Source organism: Propithecus coquereli, unplaced genomic scaffold, assembly GCF_000956105.1.
Source record: "Propithecus coquereli isolate 6110/MARCELLA unplaced genomic scaffold, Pcoq_1.0 Scaffold16, whole genome shotgun sequence".
Taxonomy (NCBI): Eukaryota; Metazoa; Chordata; class Mammalia; order Primates; family Indriidae; genus Propithecus; species Propithecus coquereli.
In genome coordinates, this window is record NW_012140524.1 from 6,942,804 (window position 1) to 6,954,716 (window position 11,913).

Below are 11,913 nucleotides of genomic sequence, written 5' to 3' on the forward strand. Positions count from 1 at the left end.
ATCATCACACCTTCAACCTCCCACAAAAAAATGCCTTGCTCTAGTTCTTCCCATCTCTGTCCTCTGATGCCTCTGGGTCACTCTTGTACATTGATCACAGATTTTGGCCCCTGGTCACCCCTAGTCTCCTCCTCCACCCCAACTACTGACCTCCTTCATGACGACTTCAGGAGCTTTGTACACAATTCATCCAAAAGTTTAGCCTCAGCAAATTCCATGATTTTTAAAATTGTGGTAAGATATATAACATATAATTTACCATTTTAACCATTAAAGTATACAGTTTTATGGCATTCTCATGATTCTGCAATCATCACCAACGATCTAACTGCAGAAATTTTTCATCTTCTCCAGCTAAAACTCTGTACCATAAAACACTAATTCCTCAGGTTCAGCCATATTTACTTTTGCCAGATTTAAGGCATTCTCACCCTGAATTTTCATTTCCCAAAGTTGTTCTACCTTCAGAATTTTAAATTTCATTTTTCCACTTTCTGACCACAGTCTTCCTGTCTTGCCAGCACACCTCCATGCAGATAGATCTGTGTTGGGACCCTGGCTAATCCACCTGCTAGCTCACGTCTTGGCCCACTGTGTGTTGCTATAAAAGAATACCTGACACTGGGTTGTTTATAAAGAAAAGAGGTTTATTTAGCTCAAGTTCTGCAGGCTGTACAAGAAGCATGGCGCTGGCACCTGCTCAGCTTCTGGTGAGGGCTTTTGTGCTGCGTCAAAACATGGTGGAAAAGGTCAAAGGGGAAATGGCATGTGCAAAAAGAGACCAGACCTGAAGAGCATCCCGGCTTTATAACAACCCACTCTCCATTCCTCCAAGAACCAATACAGTCTTGCAAGAGCAAGAACTCACTCGCTACCGGGAGAATGGCACCGAGGTATTCATGCAGGATCCACTCCATGATCCAAACATCTCCCACTAGGCCCCACCTCCAACATTGGGAGTCACACTTCAACATGAGGTTTGGAGAGGACAAACAACCCATATCCAAGCCATAGTACCTCAGTTTCTTCATTTGTAAAGTGCAGATAATAGATACCATTATAGATAATATAATTACTAGATGGATACTAGAACCTAAGTTCCTGGGATCGTTGAAAGGATTAAATGCTAACAGAGTATTTAGCACAGGTCTGTTCTTCTCCATCCTTCCTACCAGTCCACACATTAATGTTCATCAATCTGATCGCTGCTCTGCTGACATCCTTGGCTTCCCACACCTTTATCTTTCTGATACCCATCCTAGAGAGATGCAGCATCCTGTGTCAGTCCAGCCTCTGCCTCATCTGCACATCCACCTGGGCTGTTGATGAACAGTGCTCTTTCCTGCAGTCATCATGAGGCGTGGTCTCCCACTCCACTGGGCCATCTGTATATTGTGCAAACATTTAATGGGTCCCTATTTGGTTCCCTCTGCCCTTTATTTCAGATCTTTCCTCTCTGCTCCATCCCCCTACCCTGCCACTGCCCCAGCAGTAGTCATTTATTTTCTCCCTTCCTAGACCAGAGTTCTTATACTTTAGGGACATAAGAACCACGCACATCCCCTGAGGTCCTGATTGGGTGGGAGGTAGTGGGGTTGGAATCTCAATTTTAACAAGCTACCCTAGGGGATGCTGATAGACACAGTGTGCAGTCCCCTCTTTGTGGAGCGCTGTCCTGAGCCACAAGCTCTGTGAGAGCAGACACACGGCTTATCTGCCTTTCACTCCTAAATACATAATAATAGAAGTTAGGGGACTGATTGAATGAATGAATCTGTCTGTCACTTTGCACTTCAGAGTAAGTTACTGTCCTCCTTTGAAATGCTGATTTGCTACAGCTATTTAAATGCAGTTTAAAACTCTTCAAGATGTTTTATCTTTAATTCTTTATCAGTCCTTTTCATCCATGGGGGGTAGGGAACTATAAAGAACTTGTTATTCCCTGACTAGTACCAACACAAAAAGCCAACCTGAGGGCCAGGTGAGATTGAGACTGCCATCCAGATACACAGATCACAGATGGGGCCTTTCCACCGTAACTTAGGGAAGGAAGGAGCGCACTCAGATGTCTCTCACTCTAGGGATCCCCCAGGAAGAGGTTGTTGTAGCCACCTCAGTGGACTTTTGTGAAGTGGAAAGAATCTTAAGCAGGAAGCTCACTACCAGGGATGTTGGGGAAAGGTGATTTAGAGAACTGGGTGGACAGAGACAAAGACTGACACACCCAATGGTGGAAAGGCTTCAAATCCCAGCTCTACCATTTATGAGCTTGAGACATGGGCAATTAAACTGTTGAAGCCTCTTACTTTCTTATCTGTAAAATGAGGACAATGTGATTTATCTTGCAGAGCCTTTTTGAAGATTGAAAAATGTAACGTAAGTAATATAATGATTCTGTGATGTTAGGCAATCAGACAGAGTTTTCACGAGAGCATCTGTCTGTCTCTACCACAATGGAGGGGAAACACACACACACACACACACACACACACACACACACACACACACGGCACCTACACCCAGTCTGCCTAGAAAAACGGAAGTGGTACCAGCTATTGCCCTCTGAGGAAGTCTAACTCTGAAACCTCACCCCACTGTAATAAAATGTTTCCAAAGGGAGCAGACAGAGTAACCCAGCACCATGCCCTCCCACTTCCCTCTTGCCTGAGTGGGGTTCAGAGGCCTGCAGAGCTGGTGAGAGCTTCTCCTGGGGAAGTGGGAAGCAAACTAGCATGGGTGGCTGGGGCTAGGACATTTCTTTTATCACCTTCCTATTCCGCCACCCCTCTCTTCTGTGCCAGGGTGAAAGAGAAGCAGCTCTTCCTGTGCTGTGCCTATCCCGCATACCTGGCTCTGCTCTCCCAGCTTCCAGAGCATCTTTCAGCGTTCCCTGACTGCCCGCAGGCTTCATGGTGCTGTTCTAACTGCTTCATCTGGGACCTCCCCGGGAACCCACGGGAAGTTTGCTCCAGTATTTGAGATCTTCCTCCAGCCCATGGAGGCTGCCTAAAGCCCCACTTTATTCCTGTCCTCAGCCCTGGCCAGAGAGTGCCTTTTGGTCTGAGCGCGAAAAGACTTTCATTTAAATGTTAATAACAATGAACACCTATATGCATTCTTTATAGGACTCTAGGCTCCCTTCCATACTTACTCCCTTGTTCCTGCACATCTATTTGCTTTTAGGAGAAGAATCTGGACTGGTTTCCTCGGATGCGAGCCATGTCCCTTGTTAGCAATGAAGGTGACAGTGAGCAAAATGAAATTCGGAACCTTCAGGAGAAGTTGGAATCGACCATGAGTCTGGTCAAACAGCTGTCGGGGCAGCTGGCGGAGCTCAAGGAGCAGGTTGGTGCACCCTGGGGGTGGGGAGTGGGTGCTGGGGGTGGAGTGGGGTCGTTCACCACCTTGAGGGAGGGGAGACCCAGAAACCCCTCGGAGCCAGACGTTATCCACAGAGCATTATAAACTCTGGCAAGGAAGCCTCATGCTGCGCTATAGAACACATCTCGGCAAGCAGGGACGTCTACTTATCCCACCTCCCCCCGTGTGTGACACTTTTCCTTCTATGGAAGGGGGAAAGAAGAAGGAAATGCCAAAATGCAAGGACCTCTTTGTACTTTTTGATAGAAATTCATATTTTCTGACATGGTAGCAATGACTAAAGTCATCAGAAAGGCAGATCGTCGTTAGTGTCTGCCATTTCGACGCTGTAAGCAACTCCTTTATCATATGAAATTGTTAGGAAAAATATCAGCAGTAACCATGGTAGCTATTAAAATGACCATGGTGATGGTGACAATTATGTGACAAGCAAGGTCTTTTAAAAGAACCACAGAGAGGGGTTTGTTCTTTTTCTCTGTTTATGGAAATTAACTTTTTAAAAAAAAATTGCCTTTTTTTTTTAATACGTATATTCTATATGATGCCAGACAGTAGGTACTTGGGAAATATCAACTCAGAACCGCTGTGGCCCCCAGCACTTCCAGCCCTGGGTAGGAGTGGGAGAATCAGCTGAACTCACTCTCTCTCTTTCCCCCCAGATGACAGAACAAAGGAAGAATAAGCAGAGACTGGGCTTCCTCGGATCAAACACACCCCATGTGAATCATCACATGCCACCGCACTGATACCATGGGGGGAAGCCGTGACTAGCCTTTCATCAGTGTCCTGCCTGAGCACTGAATAAAGAGCTGAGAGGGAGGGGATGAACAGTGCCTATTGTTGAGAAGTTAAAAACAACCCAGTGCCAAGATGTGGAGTGGGTTAGCTCCAAGGACAATTTATAACTGTGTTTTCATGGTTGAGAAGGCCCAGCCTAAAGTGCAGCTACTAGAAAGCTCACATCACACTCTCCATGCATGGGGGGAAGGAATTTGCTCACGGGGCTGGAGAAGGCAGGGAGGAGCAGGGTGGAAGGGGACACAGGGCAGAGAGGACTGTCTCTGTAAAATCGGTAGGAGTCAGTTTTGTCTTAATTGCTGACTCCAACCCCTGTTATGGTTGGTTGGAATTTCTTTTAACTGTGGCATATAGGTCCGTGATCTAGGAAGGCATACTTTGGTGGCTTTCTTAAGGAAAATAACTGAAAAGATTAAAAAAGAGTTGAAAAGAAAAACGTTAATGCTTCCAAACCGTAGCTGTCACAGGGCAATTTTCTTGTTTATAACATGAAACACAATGGATTTACAGCTCTAGGAACTTAGTACTTTGGAGCTTATCCCTCTCATGCTGACAACATAACTGGAACGCGATTGCTTTCTCCGGGATTCGGATGGGCTCTGTCAACGTGGAGCACAAAAGGAGATTTTCATGTAAAGTGTTAAAAACATGTTTTAAGTCATGAATAGGCTAAGATTTTAAAAGATTTGGGGAATAAAAAGCCAACAGTAAGTCCCAGGAAAGACTTTTTTTGTGAACGTTTGTATGCTAGTAAAATGCATTGAGATTTATAAATGAAAATGCTTAAAGGTGACAGAAAATACTGAGAAACTTATGATGGTGGCATTGCCTTTTATAAACATGGAGTAAAAACTATTGGTTTCATGTTTGCTGTGCTTAAAGAACTGCTTAAGGAACCAAGTGTTTTTATTTATCCTATTCCTGCAGTTAGGGAAAAAAGGAAATGTATTGAATACTCAAGAAAATACAGCATTTCAATTGCATATTTAAAACTGTACCTGTAAGGGCTTTTCAGAATGTAAAAAGACAATAACTTCTTACCCAAATTGTTTTTATGTTAAAACATGCAGTCAGAATTTGTCAAGGGAGAAAATAACCTGGCATGGTCGGATTATTCTTAGAGGCTATACATTTGGAGGAGTACAGCAAAATACGAATTATGAAAGTGTCAGGAGAAGGGCTGTGTGACAAGGAAGGAAAGACACATGACACTAGACTCTGGGAAATGTTTTGCAAGTTGACCTTCTGGACTTTGCCCCCCAGGAACAAAAGATTGCCTCCAGAGTCTTTAAACTCTCGGTTATTACTAACAAGGTTTAAGGTCCAGACAGAGTTTGCATAGACAATTTTTAAAGCTTTTGTACTGTTCTGATATAGCTTAAGCTACTGGTTCCTTAAAATCTCAGATCATGATCTGTGTAGAATATATTAATAAAGAGTTCACGTTAGCCCACTTTAATATTTACCCACTGTTCAAAACATTTACAGAAAAGAACCTGAACCAGTCCTTCTTCTACACACTATTAAAATGTAAACTTGAAACAAAGCTATTCGAACCTGCAGCAATGAATTTCTTAACTAGATCTACTGGTACCCCCCAACATCGCCTCAAACTAAGAATTCCTCACTCTTGATGTGGTAGTATTTTCCCTGACCAGTAGCTAAAGGATCCTGACATCCGTGAGCCAAAGATACTAAGAAGTTGTGATGCATTTGCATCAGCACAGACTTTGAACCTAGTAGTCTATAAATACATGAGAAATTCAGCTGTCATTCAATTACCCTTAATTCTTTATGAAAACTTTAAACTGTATCACTATTTTTTTTTAAATGGCTTCACCAAAATCAAAGTAGATGAAAGCAGCCATTTTTAAAATCCAAGATCATGATTGCTATTAACAGTATTAGGTGAAAAGAACGCTTTAAAATATTTCAATCGGACAGAGTTGTATGGATAGGGAAGAGAATGGAAAGGCGGTCAATATTGAGCATATTCCAATATAGAAACCTGTCTCTATTACAGCACAAAATAAAATATTTCTGATGTCTGAACTAAAGGTCAAGAGAATAAATTAATTTATACAGGTGTGGGCAACCTGTTTTTCAGATGATGAACTATCTAGTCTTTTCTGACACCATGATAGTTTTGTTTTATAGGGAATAAGCCATTGGCTATGCAACTGCTCCCTAGAAATGACCTGACGTCCCCAACCATCGTGTAGTGGCAGCTCACTCTTTCACAGCATATTTTCTCCTGCGGGAAGTATTCAAAAGAGATTGCAACTTACAAGATTCTTATTTCATCAAAATTTTAATATTTTTCAGTTGTGTTTTTAAATGCCTCTTTCTTTTCTGCCTAAATGCTTAGAGATTATAAAGCAAAACAAAACAGGAAAAAACACAAGCAGACAAAAAAGGCACTTTCCAGGGCATTAGATTCATGATGGAAAAGATAAAGGGAAATTTGACATTTGATATAAATTTATATTTGTTATGTATATGTTTGTTAATGCAACTGGAATATTTGACCTAGCTAAGTATCAGTTAACCTCCTTATATTTATATAGTGATATTAAATACAATCATCTTTGATGTTAAGGGAGATTTTTAAAAAATATTTAATTATTAAAATCCATATTGGTTTAAAAGTATCAGTTTCTGCTGAATAAAATTTTTAGTGTCAAAAGGGCTTTGTTCCCCTCTGTGCTCCATTCTGAGGCTCAAGAGTTTAATGCAAGTATGTTTTCTGAGTTAAAATAACATTTTTAGATGAGAAAATGCTTATATCATACAGGACTATAATATTAATAAATAAATTGTATACATGCAAAGACTTACATTTTCTACCCATTAAAAAGCTAACTTAGAAAAGAGCTTATTTTCTTGCATATTGACATTTTTCTGTTGGTGAAGAGGATGCCGTTTCTAGTAGATTGTTGGTAATGGCCAGGAGATATTTCACTCAAGTCAGAACTAATTGTGTGCTTATCCCATATTCTCAGCTCACAACTCGATGTTTCAGCTGCTCTCTTTCTTTGATAGTTGTTTTATTACCAACGGTAATGCAGTGTGGCCCACCCTCAGCCCCCACCCCCAGGACCGACAATGAGTGGGGAGGCTGGGGAGGTGGTGAGGGAAGGTGAGGATGGGGATTTCTGCTTCCCAGTCCACAGTCACGTTAGCTAATGGGAAGAAAGGGCTTATTCTCCAGGGACCCAGTAGACTGGACATAAGCAAGTCAATATTGCACAGGCATCATGACATAACAGATTACAGACTCAAGAGATAGCCCTTAAACAAGCAAAGAACAACGGTTTGTGGAAGAGCAACTGCTATAGGATGGTGTATTCCCTACAGCTGTTCTGAAAGCTACACGGAATAACAACAATGTGCTCTGATATATGACACATGCACAACAAAGGAGGCAGACATCTTAAACACAAACACAGATGCTACAGGAGCTAGGCAGGTAACTCAAATGCATGGAATGGTGGGGTGTGCACCATATGTAGGCAGTGGGGAGGCCATGGTAAGCTCTCTATTTTCAAATTTTGACAACTAATTCCAGGTTTTAGAAAATGCCTGAGGACCGTTGAGGGTTGTTCTTTCTAAAATAATTATTGAGAAAGCTATCCCACTTCATAGAAGAAAACACACAATATCAAAACCCGAGAGCTAAAATACATGTGAAAATTGAGAAATCTGAAAAGTCCAGGTACCCATCTCTGAACTGGAGTGTTTCCACAGACCTGAATAATTTATGAAATTATCATGCCAGTACTTCTCAGATCACCAAGTGTGACGTTTTTTCTCCTGCAAGAGATTACTCTATTTGCCTCAAAAAACATCATTTTAATGTAACATGTCAAGGGCACATAATTTATGTTAATACTAGTAATATTAATAAAATTGGATCTGTAAAACTTTTTTGTGTGTGATACTTAAGTGCTTATTTCAGTTCTTGCCATGTTTCTAATATCTCTCTTGGTATAAAAAGGCATTTACTATTGCTATTTCACATAGCAAAATGTGAGGTGCTGAAAACTAACTAGATCCACAGGTACCCCCCAACACTGATAAGCTTGAACCACATTGGTGAGCTAAGCCAGATGGACCAATGTGTCCAGGGCTTATTGGGAGTTGGCCAAATCCCCACTTACCAACACCTATCAGTATATGTACACTGTGTCTAGTGCCTAGCATGAGCTCAGCGGGCACAGGCCATTTGGTTGTCTGGGATTTCCTGGTTCTTAACACTTACTGCTTCAAATGATAGTTCCCTTAAGAAGAGAACTAAGCATGCAAGAGCTGAAATCAACCTGGGTAGTGCGAATCACATGCAATCTATAAATAGAATTCTTTGCTCATATGAGTATTTCCCAGTGTGCCACAGTTCCTTGAAGTAGTGTGGCAACAATTGTTTTGCTGGGAATCAGAACAAAAGTTGGGGGAGGGGAACTGGGTTGGGGAGTTCCTCTTCCAGTGAGAGTAACTGGCACGAAGGGCAGCAGTGTGCATGCGGAGGGGAGTGTGATGGAAGTCCGCAAGCCACCCTGCCCCAGCCTGGCCAACCAGGGTGCTTTGAGCAAGTCTTAGGAAGACCTAGTCTTCAGAGAACAACGCCAGCCCAGAAGTCTGTGTACATCAGCCTCACCTGTGTCCCTCCCCCACAGCAGAGGTGCTGGCGCCTCACATAGAGTCACGTGGCAAGCAAACACAGACACCAAATTTTCTGCAGGTAGAAAATGTATAGAAACAGATAAGTTATTAAACTCGGTGTGACTCAATTTAACAGAAAATTCTGTTTTTTACTATTTTAATATGGATTTCCCCCCAGATTAGCCTGTTCGCTTTTAACTCTGGTCATTGGGGCAAAATCAACTCCAGGCAGAGTTGCCCTCCTCACAGCTGTGGGCATGTGGATGCAGGTGCGGATTTCCTCTGCAACCCACTGCAGTGCAGCCTTCCAAAGCTCGCCTCCCTCAAATCTACTTGTGTAGGGAAAAGCGGCTTCTGAGGCCTCTCCCTGCTCTAACAACTGTGCTCTCTGTTTTGTTGTTTTTATAATTATCTTCATTGTGGACAATTGTGTCCTCCATTTTGTATACCATAACCTGTTTGCTCCTCTCTTTCAACATGGGTCAAAAGTGTCTCTGTGATCCTGGTCATCTCAGCAATGTACTCAAATAAAAATTCTGTGACCACAATACCTTAAAATTAGGCCTTGCTTTATAAAAAAAAAATTAATATTAATTCATGACTTTCAATTAGGGTTTTATCAGGAAACAAAATCACTATCCATAACATGGACTAAAAATTTTATTATAGGGATTGGACATCATATAGGTATGATGAAGAATTGGTGAAGAACTCAATGGAAGGTGCTGCTTCTGCATCTGGCAGTGGGTCTGAAGGGACTGTTAGTCAGTGGAGCTGACAGGAAAGAAAATTGGGTGCGGAGTGGGGGAGAGCAAGGACAAGCTGGAACCCATGAGGACAAACTAAAATCCGCACCCAGCTCTCACCACTTCCAAACTCCATAGTGCACATGACCTAAAAAAGAAGCTGACACCCTTCACCATGGAAATGCACGTGCATCTGACCCAGGACTCTGAGAAGATGCAGGAGGAGATCTGATGTGAGCTGGAGGACTGTGGGCTGACTACGGACCCAGACCAACAAGATAAACCAGGAGATATGGGGCAGCCACCTGTCACCTGCTCCTTTTAACCTTAGTGGCTACTGCTTCACTTCCACCTTCCAAATCTCATGATCTGGTCAAACCTAACATGTAACCCTATGAGTAAGGGAATTCTAGGAAATTCTGTAGTTCTAGCTTAGCTAAATTAACATAGTACAAAACCACTCCACTGGAGTAGATCTTAATGCTCACCAATGGTGAAGCTCCTTTTCATAGTGGGCGCACAGAAGCCACACTGCCCTGAACCCTTTGCAGTTGAGTGAAAACACATGGCTAGTTCTGACTGACAGATTGCGAATACACTTGACAATCTGGGGCAATAAAGAGCCCTATACAATCTCCAGTTCTTTCCCTCCCACATCAATCACGGAGGCCAAGATGGAGCCAGCCTAAATCCCTGAGTCACCTCTTTGAAGACAGCTACGCTGGAGAGCCTTGAGACCTACAGCAGAGTTGATAATGAGGGAGAAATAAACTTTCCTATATTATGCCATTGAAATTTAAGGGTTTATTTTTTCTTTCTGGTGGTTGTTGAATAAATGAGATTGGGGTGTTTGTGATCATTTCTTACTGCAGCAAAACCCAGCCTACCTTACTAACATATTAGGCATCAAAAAACTGACCAAAATATACAACTTCTGGGATTTATCTGAGAAAAATATAAAATAAGAAGAAAATCTATACAGTTGTATTTTGTTATTCATAGGGAATTGATTCTAGAACCCCACCCCAAAGGATATCAAAATCCATGGATGCTCAAGTCCTTTATATAAAATGATACAATATAGTATTTGCATATGACCTATGCATATCCTTCCATGTGCTTTAAATCATCTCTGGGTTACTTATAATACCTGATACAATGTAAATGCTGTATAAATAGTTATTATACTGTATTATTTATGGAATAACAAGAAAAAAGTCTGTACATGGTAACCATCCATTTTTTCCCCAAATATTTTTAATCCAGAGTTGGTTGAATCCATGGATGCAGGACCCACAGATATGGAGAGCCGAATATATACACAAAATATCCATTATATCATTATTTATAATTCAAAAATTGAACACAATCCAAATGTCCAGCAATTTGGGTGTGTTTAACAATTTATAAGTCAGACATAGAATGGAATGTTATGAATATATGAGAAGATATATAATAAACTAGGGAAATTTTGAAAAAAGGCAGGATAAATTTTTTAATGGCTACAAAATTGTAGCCATTAAATTGTATATACGCCATTATCTTAACTATATAAAAACATGTATCTTAAAAAAACTTGGACAGAATACACTACGATGGTATCCATGGTAAAATAACTGTAGGATATACATTGTTTTCCTTTTTCTTTATTTTCTAAACTTTTTGTAGTTTTCAAAATTGCTTTCATAGTTTAATAATAACATTTTTAAAAGAAATGAACATTGTAATGACTTAAATTCATCAGTGTTTCCTAAGAACAAGTTTTTCCAAATCATTTACATTTTTATAGGATCACTAGAATTGTAGATTAAGTGAATATCACAGCCACAGTTTATGTTGATTTCAACAAGGCATTTAAGAAAAGTTTCCATGATATTCCTGTTGAGAAAATAGAGAAATTTGTCCTGGATCAGAGTGGAGATCTACAAATTTGCATGCAAGTGAACAATTTCACTTAATGTGAGACTAGAGTAAAATATTCTTGGCCTGTTGTTAGATCTCTGTCCTTGGCTTTCACAACCAATGTTTATTTCAATGTCTGCAATAAAGAAATAGACAGCAAAATTATAAAATGTGGAGATGACATAAAGTTGGGAAGTAGAGTTAACATGATTGATGACAGAGTAACAATAACATCAGAAAACTGGAACAATGAACAAAGCTGTTCTGATGGACTTTGAGAAATGCAAAGTTTAGCTCCAAAAAGCTCAGTTACATAAATACAGGATAGAGCAGATAGTCAATTACATGAAAATCAAACAAACCTTGAGATGTGAAAAACCATCTCCATCCCTATATATTTATTTATTTCAACAAATATTTATTTAGC

General features: G+C 40.9%; 1 protein-coding gene across 1 annotated transcript in view; it reads left to right on the top strand.

Annotated features, from left to right (window-relative positions):
* The window catches only part of ITPR2 (inositol 1,4,5-trisphosphate receptor, type 2), a 505,193-nt gene extending 500,082 nt beyond the window's left edge, over positions 1 to 5,111 (top strand). The window contains exons 58-59 of the mRNA XM_012641030.1: positions 3,184 to 3,345; positions 4,041 to 5,111. Of these exons, the coding sequence (XP_012496484.1) occupies positions 3,184 to 3,345; positions 4,041 to 4,127 (249 nt within the window). The 3' untranslated portion in view covers positions 4,128 to 5,111. The remainder of the gene's footprint in view (positions 1 to 3,183; positions 3,346 to 4,040) is intronic.
* Positions 5,112 to 11,913: the final 6,802 nt, after the last annotated feature.